Below are 20,774 nucleotides of genomic sequence, written 5' to 3' on the forward strand. Positions count from 1 at the left end.
GCAGAGTTCTTCACTGAACAGAACAGAAAAGCAGTCAAGCCCAAGAAGCAGGGTTGTGTGCCACTCAAAAGCTTGCCTACTTCTTTCTACAGCCGCTGAAGTTTCTCCAACACAAGATTTCACTTCCCCTGTTATTTCTGTGAGCAATTTGGCAGCAACATCTTTTGCTCCGTGCAAGCAAAGATTAAACGAGGAAGATAAAGAGCACAGGGTGTTGTCTTTGGGCAGATTAGTTTCTGCTTTGGCCACGACTGGCCGGAGGTCTTGGGGGTCCCAGGCAGAAGACCCTTCATGTCAAACCTGTTGCCCTAGAGCCTTTTTCACTGCAGATCCAAGACCTTCTGCAGGTTGCAAAGCAGGGGCTCCAACCCCGAGCTACAGCCCCTCCTTTTAGATATGGTGAGTGTGAGCCCATTCCACTACAACACCATTGGGCCCCTAAGTACCCAGGATATTGGCATGGCTAAGGTCAAGCACCCTATTCCACCCTGGACACTCGCCCTTTTTGTCTTTGTCCCAGGCGGGCACTCACTTGCCATCCACAGCTTCAACCACTTTGCAGTCTATCTCCTGCTCATAAAGCGCCCGCAGCATCCGCTCCCGGCGGTCGGTCCGACGCTTCAGGTTAATCATGAAGACCTGGGAAAGGAAGCATTGCGGCGTCAAGAATGCAGAGCGATGGCCCACTGTGGCAGAAAGGCAGAGGAGGGAGCAAAGCAGCGCCCCAGGCTTTGCCATAGCTCTGCAGGCAACCGAAGGACATAGCGGAGCTTTGAGGAGAGAGTCAGAATGGACTCTGCATTACTTCAGAATGTAGGCAGAAGATGCTGAGCTCCCTGCAAATGGCCAAGTAGCAAAGCAGGAAATAAGCTGGGCTGCAACCTTTTCCTTGCAGGAAGTTTTCTTTTATGCAGGGGGCATTATAAAAGGGGATCTTCCTCTCCACACTTGCAACACACACCTGTAGTCTGAAGTGGTACAGTCCACTCTCATCCCCTTGGGATTCTGGCACCAGCTCTCTCATGTCTAGACATTTCCCCTATGGCACTACACTCTAAGATCTATCTGCAGAGCTGAACAAAGAAGGCTCCAGAAGTCAAAGAACTAGGGAAGTCTGCAACTTGGCTTTCAGAAGGCAGGATGTCTGAAGGCAGCAGCATCACAGCCCACCAATGAAAAAGTCCCTCAAACTGCCCTCTACTAGGGCAAACCCAAAGGAAATTGCCCGGACCCCATGGAAGCAGATGTACATGATGGTGGAGATGATGACAATCAAGGGTCGGTCAAATTCTGTTCTCTGCTTAAATCCTGTGACTTAGATTATGCCGTTCAAGCACATTCACACAGGTCTGCTTGTTTTTCCTCACCTCATCAAATCCCATCTTGTCCGGGATTTTAGGAGGCACAGATAGGTATCGAGAAGATTCCACTGGAGGGTTTTTAACTGTAGGGAAAGACAAAACTGGGTCATGCAGTGGGTCACGTGACCTGTCACCAGGTTTTCATTTAAGAAAAAGAAGAGCAGAGATGCAATTTATGACAAGCTCCCCCCCAGATTCTTGGCCTCGTGTCAGATGCTAGGGAGGGCCATTGTTCGGCGGCAGAGCTTCTGGAAGATCCCAGGTTCAGTCCCTGCCATCTCCAAGTAGGGCTGGAAAAGACTCCCAGTCTGAATCCCCCAAGAGCCGCCTCTGGTCCGTGAAGACATTTCTAAGCCACATTAATAAATCTGCACCCTAAATTTTGATGTGGAGGCACATACATGAATTGTTCCCCATGAATGCCCAGTGCACCATGTAGTCCTGCAGCACTGGGTCTCCCAAACTTTCAGGGGGGAAATTGCTCACACCACACTGATTTTTTTATTGATAAGAAATACATTGGAAAACAAAAAGTGCTTGATTATAACATAGAACACAAATACTTTATAATATGATCAGGCGGGATCTAGAAAACATAAAACAATGCAGCCACATAAGAACACAAATCATTCCCAAAATATAAGTATGGATACAAACTCAAAGAGAGGTGTGAACTTGCTTTTGCCTGGTAAACTTATTTATATTGGATCTTATTTGATACAAACAAACTCTTATCTCCTCATCAGCACAAAGAAGCCTTTCTCTTTTCTGATCTTTCATATTTGTCAGAGCTGACAATCCCTGTTCACAACAATATGTTGCGGAGAACTGTAGAAAAACAAAACAAAAAAAATTCCTTCCAGTAGCACCTTAAAGACCAACTAAGTTAGTTCTTGGTATGAGCTCATACCAAGAACTAACTTAGTTGGTCTTTAAGGTGCTACTGGAAGGAATTTTTTTTGTTTTGACTATGGCAGACCAACACGGCTACCTATCTGTAGCTGTAGAAAAACAGCTATACTCTTGAAGAGGGGCACGGATAGATATAAAAAATATTTTAATACTATACTATACTGAAATGTTTAACTCTTTCTTTGTTTGTCCTTGAATCTTCCTGCCACACTTGCCTTCCTCTCTGCCACACCCTCTGAGAACCACTAAGAGGTGTCTAGGTGGATTTTTAAAATGGATTTTCTTCTTAGCCCAAGGATGGGGATCTTGTGGCCCTCCAGATGTGGCCGGGCTAGAACCCCCTTCATCCCTGACCCCTGGCAGTGCTGGTAGGGGTTGAGGGGAATTGTAGTTCAGCAACATCTGGAGGGCCAGTCTAGCATTAGCAAAATGCAATTTTGACTTCTCAAGAGCCCTAGGAAGACAGTTCACTCCCTCTGAGTTTACACTAACTTTGTAAATAGATCTCCAGGAAACCAGGCAAGGACATTTCAGAAAGTCCCTGCCCCTTCCCCTCTGGCTGCAAATGACAAGCATATGGGGGTGGGGGGAGACTAAAGTCCTTTTAAATTTATTTCCTTACATTTCTAAGGTTTCATGGTTTTCTTTTCTCATCCCCTGGCCAATATTTTATCACTGTAGCTTGGGTTCAAGATTACCCCAAATATCTTCTAGTCAGATTCAAGGCTAAGTTGAAATGTGCCCTTGGCCGTTTCCTAGAGGGCGGGTGAGGGGATTTGGGCACAAGGCTGGCTCTCAGTGTGGGCTAGAAGCTTCGATGACATATCTTCCTCTAACTCCAAGTTCTCCCTAAAAAAAAAAAGAAAAATCTTCCTCCACACAACCTTTTTCAACCACTATTTTCAACAGACTTGACTGTCCCACTCCTCACAGATACATTCCACAAGGATGAAAGTGTGCCTGACAGCAAAGGCAAGGTCTTCTTCTTCTTACATGAATGTGCTTTTGCACATTTGCATTCCATGGAAGCACAGAAGACGAGGTCCTGTCCTGCCAAAGGAAAAGATCTGAAGGAGCAGCTGGGTGGGAGTTGGGGGGCAGGAATGTCTCTTTACCCTCCAAAGTCTTGTTTTTAGAAGGCTTCTATATTCAGACACCAGGCGCTGCTATTTTGCCCATGAAATGACCAGTGCTGTGTTTTGCCAAATAAAAAACAAAAATCAACCCCCATTGTTTCAACACAAAGAGGATGCAACTTTAAAGAACCAAAACCAGTTGTCCATAGCAGCAGAAACATGCCTGAAACAAATCCCACTCCACTGGTAAAGGCAAATGTTGAGAAACTAAACGTTTTCTCCCCAACACAGTACCTTTCCACATGCAGAAAGGTTTTTGGCATGGCAGCCAAGCCATGTACATTCTGAGGCGGTACAGTCCACCTCAAAAGCAGCACCCTTGAATGGGCTCTTGGGGCCCACAAGCCATCTGCTACTTACAGAAGTTTTGCCTTCGAAGAAATCTCCCAAGGGAAGGTCAGCACAGAGAATGCCCCTTTCGGTTAGCGAAAAACAAGCAGTTATTAATGAAAAGAGGGTGCACACGGAACTCTCCTACCTTCCACCTCAGTCACCTTCTCAAAGAGGTGACCATTTTGCCTTTAAGGGCAGTCAAATTTAGTGAAAGGACCTTTGTGTAGCTGCAGCCCTGTACAAAGAGCGACTGTGAATCATCCCCAAGGGACGGAGTCTAGCAAACTCCTCCAGAACCCAAAGGAGGGGCGACTGCTACACACAAGCACCATTGATGGCAGAGGCTGCTCTGAGAGGCTTCACACAGGCCATGTGGGGATTGGATTGGATGGGATTGATCTTTATTACGGCCATTGCCCGTCACACGACAGTTTCCCATACCACCATAATGTACTTGAACCTCCAAATTTAAAACCGCCAAAACTTACAAAAAAACAGACAAGAACCAAAGCAAGACAAAAACAAAAGACCAACATCATACATTAAATTAAATTTGTAACATAAACATCGCCCTCTGCTCATAAATTAATAGAAGACATCAATGGTGATATCACCTAATTACATCCTAAAACATAGATCATGGTTTAAAGGGATTATCCGAGCCACACAGGAGTCCGTTTCTCTTCTTTAGGGATAGGACGCTGATCAAGAATCTGGCAACCATGAGTGATCTTAGGGGGTCATCATCATTTAATAGATATCTCAGTTTGGCTTCGGTCGTATCATCGGCAATTCCCTTAAGATATTGAGCAAGAAACTTGCTCGTGGCCGATAAGTGAAAAGCACAATCAAGAATTATGTGATGCAACGATTCCGGTGCCCCACAATTACAATCACATAAGAGCGATATCTGTCCATTGGAGAATCTATTTCTCAGCACGTTCGATGGGAAGGTGTTGAATCTTGCCTTTACAAAGGCATATCTAGGAGCCGAAGAAGTTAAGGAATTCAAATAGTTTGGGAGCCTTAAGAGGGCTAATAAACCAAGGTTTAGAGGTGAGCAGGTACCATTGCCCAAGACCATTTTCTGCTGCAAGTCCATCTCCTCTAGTTTACAGGTTACTGTTCTTTTAGCTGGAACTATGTCCTGCTCTAGTAATTTGGATGGGGAGATTCCCATTGCCGTAATTTTCAGCTGTAGATTTTTTACCCATGGGCTCTGGAAATCATCTCTCCACATACATTGTATCAAGTACAAGTTTGGGAGATTGTGCCATAGAGATAACCAGTGACAAAGTATGTGCTTCCACAGAGCGTTTTCCAGGGATATAGTGTTAAGTTCCATGCGTAACGCTGTATTACTTACACAGTTGGGCAGTTTCAATATCCCTCTTAAAAACTGATTTTGAATAACCTCTAGGTGAGATAGATTGACAAAAGTCCCCCAAATTGAGATGGCATAAGCAATTGTCGGAATCACCTTGGCCTTGAAGACTTTCAACGCCAATGGGATATGAAGGGCCCCATCGGTGAAGAAGAATCGCAAGATCGCCAAGGAGATAGCTTTGGCTCTATTTGTAACATAGGCTACATGGGCCTTCCATCTAAGGTTATGTTGTAACCAAACTCCCAAATATTGGAATTTATAGACTTGTTCGATGGCTCTCCCATTATGGAAATTATGGAGTTTCCAGCTCTTTGAGAAAACTAGTATCTTAGATTTTCCATAATTAATTGTAAGGGAGTTTGCGTTACAATATGATCCAAAAATTTTAAGGCCCTCCTGAGACCTACTCTAGAAAAGGAAAGGATGACTGCATCATCCGCATATAGTAACAAAGGGCAGCGATAAAGTGCTAGGCGGGGTGCATGAATCCTTTCTTGAGCCTCTATTAGGGGAGTCCTCATGTCGCTTATGAACAAATTGAACAGGAATGGAGCCAATATACAACCCTGTCGGACACCTCTGTTAATGGGAATTGAATTGGTGAGATCACCCTCCGGGGTGAATCTCACTCTAGCCGCTGAGTTCTCATGGAGTTTGATTATTAGCCAGAGAAGCCTTCTGTCGATGCCCCAGGGGGTGAGTTTTTCCCAGAGGATGCTCCTGGGGATACTATCAAATGCTGCCCTTAGGTCAATGAATGCCACACAGAGTTGGCCACCCTTTGGGGTGGAATATTTCCAAGCAAGATGCTGTAAAATTAGAATATGATTAATTGTTGACTGTTTTGGGCGGAATCCAGCTTGTTCGGGCCCAATTAATTTTTTCTCTTCGGACCATTGGATAAGTCTGTTCAGCAGGAAGCGGGCATACAGTTTCCCCACTATTGAGAGCAGACTGATATTTCTGTAATTCCCCGGGTCATCTGGTGAGCCCTTTTTGTGGATTGGAACTATAACAGCGTCCTTCCATACTTCCGGGATCATTCCAGAGTTGTTAACGGCATCGAAGATGGTCGCCAGGACTTTGGCCCACCAGTCTGCGTGGTATTTTATAGCTTCTGCCGGGATCAGGTCTGGCCCAGGTGCTTTCCCTGTTTTGAGTTTAACGATCAAATCATGGATGTCTTCCGGATCGGTGGGGGGCCAGAGGGGAAGCTGATCTTGGGATTCATCTCTTGTGTTAGCAATACAGTCAGTTGTGGCAAAGTATTTTTTTAAGTAAGATTCCCAAACCGGGGCAGGAATAATAGTCAAAGGGTATCTCTTAGTTCTTTTATTTACCAGGAGCCAAAATTGTCTGGAGTTCCGTGATGATGAGGCTTCTATGATTGCCCGCCATTGATTCACTTGCCATTCCTGTCTGGCTTCCTTTTGAATTTGCTTGTAGGCCGATTTTGCTTGGAAATATTCTTTTGGCAAGACCGTTGCCCCGGAGGCTTTATACTCTTTGTAGATGTTACCAAGAAGTTGTCTAGCCTGTTTACAAGCACTGTTAAACCACAATGCACCTATCTTCCTTTGTGTTCGGTTTATTTTATGCGTCTGGACAGAGAAAAAAGATGTTAGATCTTCCGACAATTTCGAGAATAGTCTTAGAGTTTGGTCATAATCATAATAATCCTCGATTAAGCCTGAATATGCTTGTTTTAGTCCTTGTTGGAAATATGCTGAGTATTTTTGGGCCTGTAGTTCGGACCATTTTACACTTTTGATTTGCAATACTGAGTTCGTAATCAGATGTGTTGGGTGTCTGTCTCCATCTGGGGTCCAGTCTATAGTCATTACGGTGACCAACGGTAGGTGGTCGCTCAATTGAATATTTTCAACTTTAAAATGGGAAAATTTGGGGAATATGTCATGAGATACTAACATATAATCCAGGACACTGTTTGCAGAGGAGCTTATGTGTGTAAACTCACCCGGAACGTCATGCGGGCAGTTCCCGTTTAGAATCACTAGGTTTAGACATAGTACCAATTGGTAAAGAAGGGTTCCTGCTTCATTTACCCTTTTGTCTTTGGAAAGTCTTTGATTATGGAGGGAGAGGTCATTTATGAATTCTGGGGTTATCCACCATTTGGCTTTGATTAAAGACTCCCAGTTGGTTGCAATGCGAGCATTGAAATCCCCTGCTATAACATTGGGTATATTGGGGTATTTGGAGTGACAAAGAGTAAGATGTTCCTCCAAGATTCCCCATTTATTGTATAAGTCTGCAATGTTGCCTCCAGGAGGAAGATAAACATTTGTTATAACAAGTTCAAAGTTTTTCCCCGTAACCAGGGCTGTAATTGCAAAGGTGGAAGCATTTACAAGCGTGAGGTTTGCCTGTATTTTCAAGGAAATTGCTATAACTAATCCTCCACTAGGCCGGCCTCCTTTAGTAGACGGGCATGCCTCCTTTAGTAGACGGGCCGGCCTCCTTTAGTAGACGGGTAATGATGTAACATCAAAACCATTAATATCTACTCTCCCCTCTTCCCATGTTTCCTGCAAGAGAATTACTTGGTGTGAGTTTATTAGTTTTACAAAGTCCGGGTCAGATTTTTTTCCCCTTCCAACCTGCTATGTTCCAGCTTAAAAGGGAGAACGGGGGAGGATTTGACTGAGGTTTGGGTAGTCACAATGGAGAAGGGGGGAACGCTGATCTTGGTGGGTTGTCAAATTTAAAGAAGTCAGTAATTTTTCTTTGACTAATGGTAGATGACTTCTCTCCTTTTGGTGCAGGTGTGCCTCTTGAGCTATTGTGAATAGAGATAATATTTGACGTTTTTAGCTGTCGGGCCCAACTAGGCCCTGAAGAGGCTCCTGCCAAGTCCGCTGGAGCCGTCCTCTTTGGGGATCTAACCGATCCACTTGTGATCATTTGGTTTATATGTCCTGCTGGGTCTTCAGTCCACTCTGTGGTGACTCTCGGCACTGTGGTGTCTTCCTCACATGATTGTTGGATTTTTGGTGGAGAAGCCTGACTTGAGGTGGCCACTACCGTCTCAGGACGTGGATGGTCTTCGATGTATGTTGATTCCAAGTCCGGCATGGAGGGGTGAAGGGACAACGATTTATCCAGGGGGGTGTTATCCTGAGTTCCATTCTTGGATTGGTTAATCACGGAGGGAACAGATAAGTCTATTAAAAGCAGGGATGAGTTACCAGCGTGAAGGGGAGGAGAAGAGTCTGCCTCCAGCAGTGGGACCTTCCCATCTACTGCAGAAGGCACCTTATATGCTGGGTATTGGGGAATTGTTGTTTCCACCTCCATGGGGCATGGCACCGCTAAATTAGAGTGGGTATCATTCGTAGGAACTCCGTTGCAGGCGATCCTTAGGAGCTGAAGTTTAAGTAAATCCAGCCTATTTATAATTTCTTGTTGTTTCATCGCTGGTAACTCTCCAAAGGAGGCGATAAGCTCTCTTTCCTCCTGGAGTGTCAAAGAGTTACTGGCACACTCGTAGTGTTTAGTTGTAGGAGTGGAGGTACTATGAGACTGGCCCAGACATGGGGTGTACAGCTCAGCCCTCTTTTGTGGTTCAGGGCGGGAGGGTTGTACCGTCTCCTTGGTTAATCCCTCCGATAGGAGGGGTCTAATTTTGGAATCCATGAAAACTCTCATTGGAAAAATACCAAGATTATTCAAAAAAACTTTTTGCTTAATAATAAGAGAGGGGATTTTTGCAGAGTGGAAAGCCAGCATCATTCTCTGATATCTGTTCTGGCGGACTAAGGGAAGCACAGCACAAAGATCTATTTGTGATGCCTCGAGTTTTAGAAGCCATCTGAGGTGCTCTTTAGTCCCATGTAGCGTTGTCCAACTTAGGTCCCTTTCCCGGAAGGTTAGGGAAATCTTCCTTGGATGTAGAATCAGGGATTGGCGATTCAGTGCGGGGTTGAGATTGTATTTGCAGTTCTTCATACAATCAGTGTTTGGTGGAGCTTTCTGCCGGCGCAATGGAACATCTACTGCCCCATCTTGGGCTGTCTGTGCCAGCTGGTCATCCAGTTTTTGCTGAAGGCTATGCAGCTGAGAGGATAGGCCGTCAATTCTCTTAAATATACAGTTTAGAGTTCTAATTATTAGATGGAGTTGCTCGCATCCTGTGCAGTCCGATTCGGCTACCAACTCCTCCTTCGGATAGGGACCATCCCCATTTGTGTTACCATTAGCGTTTCCAATTTGTAACGTCTCAGGGGCCTCATCTTCTGATGTTGTTTCAAGGGCAGTTAGAGGATCGAAACGATTTTGAGTTGCTATTGAGTAGGTACATTCCTCGGGGCCTCTCCCTCCTTTAGGTGAACCCTTCCTTAATTGCTTAGGCCTCGGAGAGGATAATGCCTTGTCAGAGTCTCTTGGACGTTTTCCATGGCCCATAAATCAATTTTGCAGGAGAACCGTCGTGGGCACTGTGCTGGGGAGCTCCTTAAATCCTTTAGTCTTCCTCACAAGAATACTACCACTTCCAGGAGAGTGGTGCCATAAAATTACTCACAGGAAGGCAGTCAGTTCAAGCCTCTTCCTTCCCCTCTTCCTTGTTCCTAGGATTTTCGAGACAGCTCGGTTCCAGCAGTCGGGCAAAATTCACTTCGTAGTATGCAATAAACTAAAAGCTAAAGGAAATTGCTGGTCGACAGGGCAGAGGATTTATGCCCAGGAGAACCTTTCACTTATCTCTCCCAGTTAGGGAGGTGGCGGCACAAGTAGCGGGATACTAAAAGATACTAAAAGACAGCCAGCACAGCCAGCAGATCATTAAAACTCACGGATAAAAACAAGGGAGGATAAAAACCGCTTAAAACCACTTAAAACTTTGATAAGGGTAAGCGAAATTACTCGGAAACTACCTTCGCCGCCATGTTGGATCCTCCTCCCTCTGGGTATCACATAACTTTGCCTTTATCTGGGTCACATAACTTTGCCTTTATCAGCCCACAACCAGGGATTGCCCAGGTGCCAAAATTAATTGATTAACTGATTGCCCAGAAGCATGCAGAGCCCTTCCTATAGCAAACCACCAGTGAAGATGTCAAAAGCTCTGCCAAAAGTAAGCCATCCTCGCTCTCCCCTAAGTAGGGCTGGGTGATATCTGGTTTTCAACATCACAATATATCACCAGCTAAATATCTCAATATATCTGCGGCGGCAGAGGGCCTTGCTGGGGGCCCCCGGAACAATGGAGGGTGCACTTCACTTCCCCCACAGCCACCGAGGGCCTTGAGGGTCCCAGCAGCGGTGGAGGGCCTTAAAATGCAAGGAAGTAGTAGATGAAAATATGAAATAAACTTCCATATAATATAAATTCCTTCCAGTAGCACCTTAAAGACCAACTAAGTCAGTTCTTGGTATGAGCTTTCGTGTGCATGCACACTTCTTCAGATACCATATAATATATTTAATATATTTTCAACCAATTTAAAGAGTAGTTTGTGATTTATTAGTCAAGTTGCATCTGCTTTCCCACTCAGAGGTCTAAGTGGAATATTTGCATGCATAAGCCCCACTGAATTCAACTAAACTTACTTTTCCTTTCCTGGGAGTAAGCCTCTTGAATTCAGTAGGACTTATTTGTGAGTAGACACACATTTGCTTGCACTGCTTACCAACAAACACCCTTAGCATCATGCTCACATAGTACCCAACCTCCCATTTCAGCATAAGGCAGCCAGCTAAATCTTCTCCCCTCCACCCCTCCAGAAGCCCTCATCCCACCAATCTCTCTCTCTTTTTATCAAAGGCAGGGAGGGAGGGCAAACAAGCAAAAAGATAGTCTCCTTAAAAACAAAAAAACCCCTTCCTTTTTAATATGGTGGAAAGCTATTTAGGGGGAACCAACAACATAAACACCCCCAGAAAATAAAAACAAAAACTCTTCCCCCTCTTTTTTTCCACAGGTGGGGGTGATTGTGAGGAAGAAAGAAGAGCTTTCCAGTGCTTTATTTATATTCTTTGTATATTTTGCCACTGAATCACTGGAAAGACTCCAGTGAAGCCGATAGAGTTCCTAAGCTCAACAATTCCAGAAACTTTTGGGGTGTCCTGGTCTTTGCTTTTTGAAATATGGTAACCCTAGATCTGCTTAGGAGGGAGGAGGGAGAGACTAAACAAAGCAGGAAACACAGCGCCTTGCTGAAACTCTTATCATGATGTATTCAATGATATGCACAGCCCCCACCCCCAGGGTAGTTTTCTAACCCTCCTCCTAACCCTTACACAAGGTAAAATCTGGTATCTGTTTATAAAAATTTCTTCTTTGGTTTAAAACAACAACTTGCAAAGGCCTTGCTAACTTTTGGCCAAGAGTCACATAGAACTCACCCATCACCTCCAACTGCACGTGCATGAAACTCTCCACCTCGTCGCGGAGGGTGCTGTGGGATCGCAGAGGCACGGGAAGGAAGCCATACACCTCTTTGTTGCACACGTACATCTGAACTTCTAAACAAAGCGGGGAGGAACCACAAAAGGGAGCACATAAAATCAAGATGTCATTGGGCAGCAGAAGACAGACCCCTCTCTGTATCCTTTCCAAGTCAAGGAGTCATGGCCATTGTTATGTTTCACCTCCATATGCATGAAGTTGGACTAATTGGTGATTAAAATAAATTCTGATGGTACACTTGGCAGCCCACAAAATGCTCCAGTACCCTGTTCAAAGATTTAAAACTAGGTGGAGAACCAGCCCAAGGAATCTGCACTATTTGGACTACATGCAATTCTACAGGAGCTCAAAATGTAGGAAGGGGTGCTGAAGTCAGCTTCCCAGGACTCTCGGGAAGCTTCTCTTCTTTTTCAAAGCTTCTGGCCCTTATGTTAATTCTCAATAGCAAAAGAGGTGCCTGAACGAAATTTTCTGTGGTTGGGGCACAGCTTCAGCACCCTTGCCTCTCCCATGACCAACAAACCCAGAGCAAAAAATTCAAAATATTAAAACACAGAAGAACAAAGTATGCAAAATAAGACCAATTTATGATCCCCCCCCCAAGATGCACCATTTATATAGCTTGCAGAAATCCACATCTATTTTTTGTTTTTTGTTGTTGCTAGAAAGGAAAACATATAGCCCTAGTTACGGTGAGGAGCAAAGATCAAAGTAGAACTGGTTGTGCCTGGAAATCCCAAGAATGCCTCCTTGGATTCATGGATTTGTGTTTCTGTTTTGAAGGCACTTGCCTCAGCTGAACTGAACTGGCCCCAAGCAAGCAGGCAGGTAGCAAAGTAGATCTGCTTCTCCTTGCCCATGCTGCCACCTGATTGCCCATTCCATGGCAACACTATCCCAGGTGCAGCAATATTTAAAGCGGAGATGGGGAACCTGTGGTCCTCCAGCTGTTGTGGGAGTACAATTCCCATCCATTCCATCATGACAGCCAACAGTCCGGGATGAAGGGAACTAACCCTGTTTTGAGTCCCACGTGCAGGCAATGGGCCTTTTGGAAACAGAAGCTCCCTGGGAGAGACAGCACCTAGAAAGGAATGCTGTGATCACCAATAGTCAGCATGGATTTCTGAAAAATAAGTCATGTCAGACTAACCTGATCTCGTTTTTTGACAGAATTACAAGCCTGGTAGATGAAGGGAACACAGTGGATGTAGCCTACCTTGATTTCAGCAAGGCATTTGACAAGGTGCCCCATGATATTCTTGTAAAGAAGCTGGTAAAATGCGGTCTTGACTATGCTACCACTCAGTGGATTTGTAACTGGCTGACTGACCGAAGCCAAAGGGTGCTCATCAATGGTTCCTCTTCATCCTGGAGAAGAGTGACTAGTGGGGTGCCACAGGGTTCTGTCTTGGGCCCGGTCTTATTCAACATCTTTATCAACGACTTGGATGATGGACTCAAGGGCATTCTGATCAAATTTGCAGATGACACCGAACTGGGAGGGGTGGCTAACACCCCAAAGGACAGGATCACACTTCAAAACGACCTTGACAGATTAGAGAACTGGGCCAAAACAAACAAGATGAATTTTAACAGGGAGAAATGTAAAGTATTGCACTTGGGCAAAAAAAATGAGAGGCACAAATACAAGATGGGTGGCACCTGGCTTGAGAGCAGTACATGTGAAAAGGATCTAGGAGTCTTGGTTGACCACAAACTTGACATGAGCCAACGGTGTGACGCGGCAGCTAAAAAAGCCAATGCAATTCTGGGCTGCATCAATAGGAGTATAGCATCTAGATCAAGGGAAGTAATAGTGAAGAAGAAGAAGAAGAAGAAGAAGAAGAAGAAGAAGAAGAAGAGGAGGAGTTTGGATTTGATATCCCGCCTTTCACTCCCTTTAAGGAGTCTCAAAGCAGCTAACATTCTCCTTTCCCTTCCTCCCCCACAACAAACACTCTGTGAGGTGAGTGGGGCTGAGAGACTTCAAGGAAGTGTGACTGGCCCAAGGTCACCCAGCAGCTGCATGTGGAGGAGCGGAGACGCGAACCCGGTTACCCAGGATTACGAGACTACCGCTCTTAACCACTACACCACACTGGCTCTCCAGTGCCACTGTATTCTGCTCTGGTCAGACCTCACCTGGAGTACTGTGTCCAGTTCTGGGCACCACAGTTCAAGAAGGACACTGACAAACTGGAACGTGTCCAGAGGAGGGCAACCAAAATGGTCAAAGGCCTGGAAACAATGCCTTATGAGGAACGGCTAAGGGAGCTGGGCATGTTTAGCCTGGAGAAGAGGAGGTTAAGGGGGGATATGATAGCCATGTTCAAATATATAAAAGGATGTCACATAGAGGAGGGAGAAAGGTTGTTTTCTGCTGCTCCAGAGAAGCAGACACGGAGCAATGGATCCAAACTACAAGAAAGAAGATTCCACCTAAACATTAGGAAGAACTTCCTGACAGTAAGAGCTGTTTGACAGTGGAATTTGCTGCCAAGGAGTGTGGTGGAGTCTCCTTCTTTGGAGGTCTTTAAGCAGAGGCTTGACAACCATATGTCAGGAGTGCTCTGATGGTGTTTCCTGCTTGGCAGGGGGTTGGACTCGGTGGCCCTTGTGGTCTCTTCCAACTCTATGATTCTATTCTATGATTCCCTTGAACTCCACACACTTGTCCTTGCCACGAGTGATGCCAGCTGATTGATCAGAGGGTGTGGTTGGGGGGGAAATGGCCTCATGGGCCAAACTGCATCCCCAGGGAAGGTAAGACTGACCCCCTGGCCAGATGTTCCCTACCTCTGGAGTAATAGAATCATAGAATCATAGAGTTGGAAGAGACCACAAGGGCCATCGAGTCCAACCCCCTGCCAATAATTTCCACAGGGTGCTATTTCCTAACAGCAGGGAGCAGCATGGGGCTATCCAATCTTCTTCTCCTGGCTTCAAAGAGCAGCAGTTGTATGTGATGAGAATGGAGTGTTTCTAGCAGGCAACAAGTTGGGGACTGAAGAAATACTGTGGCTCAATGGTGGAGGACGTGTCTTGCAAGCAAAAACCCTGAGGTCCAATCCTAGGTGTTTCCAGGCAGGGCTACAAGGGACTTTTGCCTGAAACCTCGGAGAGCTGTAGCCAGTCACTATTGATAATGCTGAATTAGACTGGCGAATAGTTTCATAGAATCATAGAGATGCAATGTTGGGAGGGACCATAAGGAGCATCTGCTCCAACCTCCTGCAATGATGAAATCACAGTATGACTAGGCATATGGCAGCTTCCTGCGCCCCTATTTTCCAAGGCAAAATAAGGGAAAGTATGCAGCTATGCTGAAGAATTGTCTGCAAGGCAGCTCAACAAAGAAAAACCATCTCAATTAATCTTGTTGATCCTCACAAACAGATGCCTCTGCGAGGCCAACACACACAAACCAAGACGGCATCCTTCTCTGTCAGCAAAGATAGGGCTTTGACTCACCTGCCTGCCTGCAGGCAAAGGCAAAGACGATGATGTCATCAAATGCCCAGGTGTAATCCGGATGGGGTGGGTAGAAGACAAGGCTCCGAGTGGCCTCTTTCTGCAGGTTGATAAGAAAGGTGGAGTGCACCATGGGAACAGCAAAGCAGCCCTGGCGGTCTCGCTTCCTGATGGGGATGTAAGCAGGCGTGCGCTTGTAATAGCCCTAGGAGAAGCAGAATGGAAATTCCACATGAGATTTTCTGCAATGAGAAGCAGGAATAAAGCCCAGCCTAGGAAAACTTGCAACACTTCAGCATCATGTGCAAAATGAGTCTTTGTGCTGAATTATATGAACAGTAAGGCAGGAGAAGGGACGCAGGTGGCGCTGTGGGTTAAAGCCTCAGCGCCTAGGACTTGCCGATCGAAAGGTCGGCGGTTCGAATCCCTGCGGCGGGGTGCGCTCCTGCTGCTCGGTCCCAGCGCCTGCCAACCTAGCAGTTCGAAAGCACCTCCGGGTGCAAGTAGATAAATAGGGACCGCTTACCAGCGGGAAGGTAAACGGCATTTCCGTGTGCGGCTCTGGCTCACCAGATGCAGCTTTGTCATGCTGGCCACGTGACCTGGAAGTGTCTCCGGACAGCGCTGGCCCCTGGCCTCTTAAGTGAGATGGGCGCACAACCCCAGAGTCTGTCAAGACTGGCCCGTACGGGCAGGGGTACCTTTACCTTTAAGGCAGGAGAAACGGGGTTTCCGTGTGCTGCTCTGGTTCGCCAGAAGCGACTTAGTCATGCTGGCCACATGACCCAGAAGCTCTCTGCGGACAAACGCCGGCTCCCTCGGCCTATAGAGCAAGATAAGCACCACAAGCCCAGAGTTGTCTGCAACTGGACTTAACGGTCAGGGGTCCCTTTACCTTTAAGGCAGGAGCATAAAAAAACAGTCTCATACATGATGACAGCACTTAAGAGCTCTAGCTGCACGGTTTTTAAAAGACTTGCCTCTATAGTTAAACTAACACATTGTATTAGATCTAAAGAAAAAAGATAGCAAAATTAATTCAGAAGATATTGGTCCTCTTTTACCATGTACTGTAAAAAGAAGCCACTGTTTCCAAAAACACACCATGGACACACAATTTTTTGATATCAATTGATGTTTACACTTTTCCAATAGGGTCAAGTCAGAACTTGCTTTCTTGGTTCATGTCATAGCTGTTGCAACAAAATGCATAACCTCATTATCTTGCATATCTATAGCAGAGAATATTTCAAGGAAATGTGCAAGCATGGATTTAATTTTAACTTGTGTTTAAATACCTCATTATCTTTTTATGGCTCTAGGTGCTTGATTCTTAATTTGAAGAACATATCCTTTTCTTAAATAAACATTTTTTCAATGAATGAGTGCAGATGCTCATCATCCTTGATCCACACACAAAGAGAGATTCTGAAAAAGTGAGAACTGTATTGGCTAGGAGGCAAGGAAGTTGCAGAGAATATGCCTGGTAGATATTTCTCTGTGTTGAATTTGTTGAAGGACAGAAGATCGTTGAGGTCATGTCAGCTGACAATGTGCTTAGCCATGGATATACCAAGTCCTTCATGCCTACTGCCTCAATCATAGTCTTTGGCTGTGGTCTCAGGCACACATGGCAAGAACAGAGTTAAACCAGAGGCTGGGATCCACCTACCTGAGAGGTCATCCCACACCAAAAGTTTGAATAGGCTGCCCGTGAGTCCAGCATCGGAGCCACCACAGTCTTGTTCTCAGCTATCAAAAGGCCCAGAGTGTCAGGGTTCGTCAGGAGATTGTCTGCATCCACAAACTGCAGAATTATGCAGCAAGAAAAAGAAAAGTCAGTTCTACAGCAGCTGTTCCAGTTTAAATGTTGTGAATCCCCAAGGTCCAAGGTTGCTGGTGAGTAAGAAACCTTAGCCAACAAATTACTGTGCCCCTGTCTTAGGACCTCAACTTCTAACCTATGCTTACGATATGCCAACATTTTAAAACTGGCAGCTGCTGGGCCAAATCTGGACCCAGGAGATTTTGGTCCAGCAGATGCAGCCTTGAGATCCAATTGCCAGAAAAATAACTTTTCAGAAAGGAAGGACAGGTATGAAAATGAGAGGCGACAGCTGTGATGTCAGTGAAAGAGAAAAATAAGGATGGTGAGGAGTCAGCCATCTGCTTGGCAAGGGAAAGACATGTTGCCCCCCCCCCACCTTTCTTATTGCCCCCTATACCTTCTCAGAAGGAAGGGGACCCCAAACTTGGATGGCAGCTGCTTTTCCAAGGGGCATTATATGTACCTTCTCATGGTCACTATTTAGTAGGGACCAAGGCTTTGATATTCTGGTACCTGTTCCTGGTAAATTCTTGTCCGTATTTTGCTTGCAAGGGCAGCTTTGGGGATAACCACCATTGTAGCACAAGAAGCTAGAACATTCAAGCTACTAGTCATTCCTATGCAGGAGGCAGAGACGTGAATGTGTGAGCAAAGAGCACTAAGGCTCCATGGAATTCACAGCCTGCCATTTTCCAGCTGGCAATATTTATTTTCGTCTGCAGTGCGAGGCACCCGTTTGCTTTCCTTTTAACTAAAAGCACCAGACCATCTTAGCTTCTAAAACAGCATAGGACAGTATATTGTGAGGCCATTAAAATGCAGAAAGTGGAGGAGGCCCTTTTCTGCACATGTAACACAAGGAGGACGCTACTCAGATTGCTGTAAAAACAAATGGCAGAGTGTGTCCCTTTTTTCATCTGTGAAACAGAAGGAGGTATGCTTGGCTTGGAGGACAACTACAAGAAAAGCCAGCTTAAGCATGCGAGGACACTCCTTCCATAAGAAATCCTTTGAGGAACTGTGCAGGAACTGAGGTCCATTGTGGGCTTATCTCCTAAGAGCCAAGGTACTGCTAGGATTAAAAGAAACTTGATGACATCTCCACAAACAAACAGGTGCCTCTGCTTTTCATGAGCAGGGCAGCTCCCTCCAGCCCTAGCAAGAAACACAGAGACACACAAATCACTCCCTGCCAGCAATTCTGGGCTGCAGGCCAGCACCTAATTCCAGAACAGAAGTACAAGGCATGACAATCCAAGGGGGCTGGCTCCCAGTGAGAACAGCTGGACTTCTACCACTCCATCCCAAAATCCCACCCCAGTTGTGCTTGCCCAGGACTGAAAAGCACCAAGGGAAAGAGCAGCCCACATAAGAATGTCGGCTGCGCCCCCAGCGAGGCAAGGCTGAGGAGGTCAGGGGGCACAAAGGGGCATTGGAGACAGGGAAGTGGCATCATCGCCCCCAGAGATATTCCACTCTGTACTAGAAGAATCAGGTGAGGCAAGGCAGGGCATCACCTGCTGTGATCTGCATTGGATAGTTTCCTTTTAATGCCAGATTTGGCAGTATTTGCATAACAGCAAAGTGGCAGAAGTAAAGAGCTGGATAAGATCAATGGACACGGCACTGCCGAGGCAAAGCCAGTCTCACCCCAGAAATGAAGGGCCAGCCGTGAGCTCTCTTCTTCTGTTACTTTTGTCCTCAACCAAAATCTTATTACAAGAAATTGAGGGTTCTGACCAAATACCACATTTGGTTTTGAGAAGAGGTCTTTCCCCACTGGAGGGCTGGGGCGGGGGGCAGAAAGGCCGCCTTTCCCTATGGAAAGGGCTGTGACTTGAGATCTCTAATGGAGGGACCACCAAGCTTTTCGGCCAGTGGTCACTGCAACTGTTCCCCCACCCCCCGCACTTCACTTAGAATCATAGAGTTGGGAGAGACCACAAGGGCCATCGAGTCCAACCCCCTGCCAAGCAGGAAACACCATCAGAGCACTCCTGACATATGGTTGTCAAGCCTCTGCTTAAAGACCTCCAAAGAAGGAGACTCCACCACACTCCTTGGCAGCAAATTCCACTGTCAAACAGCTGTTACTGTCAGGAAGTTCTTCCTAATGTTTAGGTGGAATCTTCTTTCTTGTAGTTTGGATCCATTGCTCCATCCATTGTAGTTTGGGATCTAACAATTCTGTTTCCAATTTTGATTTTTCCACCTGGAAGCCAAGTTTTTTGTCCAAATTATATGCCTCCATTATGTGGTAGTAATGGAGCCAGTCTCGCACTCTATTTTTTAATTTTTCTTTTTAAAAAAAAAAAAAGATTTTTATTAAGGTTTCAACAGATTTTATAATAACAAACAAGACAAAACCACACAACAAACAATAAACGATAAAAAACACAAAAACCAAACAAAAATATATAAGTTCAACTCTTAATTTCATATAACTTACTTTCCTGACTTCCTCACCTCTCCCTTTTCTGTATTCAAATTTCCAATTTAGTTTCAGCAAATTCTTCCTCTATTTTCACTAATTTTAATATTTCTTAATTTCTTTTAAATTAACCATTCCCACTGCTGTCCACTTATCTTCTAATCCCCCATCATTTGATTAATTTAACTGTGTTTCTTTACTTGTTACTCATAAAACATCTTTGCACATTCCTTTCAGCTTTGTCACTAATGCCACATTATCTCACTATCCTGCATCACTTTAACATTCAAATAATTTACAATGTTTTTGCAGATAATCTTTAAATTTCTTCCATTCTTCTTCTGTTTGTTCTTCTCCCATGTCACGGATTCTGCCAGTCATTTCTGCCAATTCCATGTAGTCTATCAATTGCATCTGCCATTCTTCCAAGGTGGGCAAATTTTGTGTCTTCCAATACGTTGCGATAAGTATTCTTGCTGCTGTTGTTGCATACATAAATAAGGTTCTATCCTTCTTTAACACCTTCTGGCCAACAATGCCCAAGAGGAAGGCCTCTGGTTTCTTAAGAAAGGTATACTTAAATACCTTTTTCAGTTCATTATAGATCATTTCCCAGAAAGCCTTAACCTTTGGGCACGTCCACCAGAGGTGAAAGAATGTTCCCTCAGTTTCCTTACATTTCCAACACTTATTGTCAGGCAAATGATATATCTTTGCAAGCTTGACTGGTGTCATGTACCACCTGTAAATCATTTTCATAATATTTTCTTTCAAGGCATTACATGCCGTGAATTTCACACCAGTGGTCCATAACCGTTCCCAGTCAGCAAACATAATGTTATAACCAATGTCTTGTGCCCACTTAATCATAGCTGATTTGACCGTTTCATCCAGAGTATTCCATTTTAACAGCAAGTTGTACATTCTTGACAGTACCTTAGTTTTAGGTTCTAACAATTCCGTTTCTAATTTCGATTTTTCCACCTGGAAACCTAATTTCTTGTCTATATTAAAGACCTCTCTGATTTGGTAATAGTGTAGCCAGTCTCGCACTTTATCTTTTAATTTCTCAAAACTCTGCAATCTCCATGTATCTCCATCATGTTCTAATATCTCCCAATATTTCGGCCATTTGGCCTCCATATTGAGTCTTTTCAGAGCCTTAGCTTCCATAGGTGACAACCACCTTGGGGTCTTGTTTTCTAATAAATCTTTATATCTTGTCCAGACATTAAAAACTGCTTTCCTGACAATATGGTTCTTAAATGCTTTATGAGCTCTAACCTTGTCATACCACAAATATGCATGCCACCCAAACGCATTGTTGAACCCTTCCAAATCCAGAATGTCAGTGTTTTCAAGAAGTAGCCAGTCCTTTATCCAGCAGAAAGCTGCTGATTCATAATATAACTTCATGTCTGGCAGGGCAAACCCCCCTTTCTTTAGCATCAGTCAGTATTTTAAATTTTATTCTGGGCTTTT

At 45.0% G+C, this 20,774-nt stretch overlaps 1 protein-coding gene across 1 annotated transcript in view; it reads right to left on the reverse strand.

Annotated features, from left to right (window-relative positions):
* The window catches only part of COLGALT1 (collagen beta(1-O)galactosyltransferase 1), a 37,985-nt gene that overhangs the window by 6,498 nt on the left and 10,713 nt on the right, over positions 1-20,774 (reverse strand). The window contains exons 4-8 of the mRNA XM_083729202.1: positions 16,706-16,840; positions 15,034-15,238; positions 11,496-11,615; positions 1,368-1,444; positions 533-639 (exon numbers count right to left, since the gene is read on the reverse strand). Of these exons, the coding sequence (XP_083585328.1) occupies positions 533-639; positions 1,368-1,444; positions 11,496-11,615; positions 15,034-15,238; positions 16,706-16,840 (644 nt within the window). The remainder of the gene's footprint in view (positions 1-532; positions 640-1,367; positions 1,445-11,495; positions 11,616-15,033; positions 15,239-16,705; positions 16,841-20,774) is intronic.

This window comes from Podarcis gaigeae (genome assembly GCF_964106915.1).
Source record: "Podarcis gaigeae genome assembly, chromosome: 2".
In the NCBI taxonomy this organism is placed as follows: Eukaryota; Metazoa; Chordata; class Lepidosauria; order Squamata; family Lacertidae; genus Podarcis; species Podarcis gaigeae.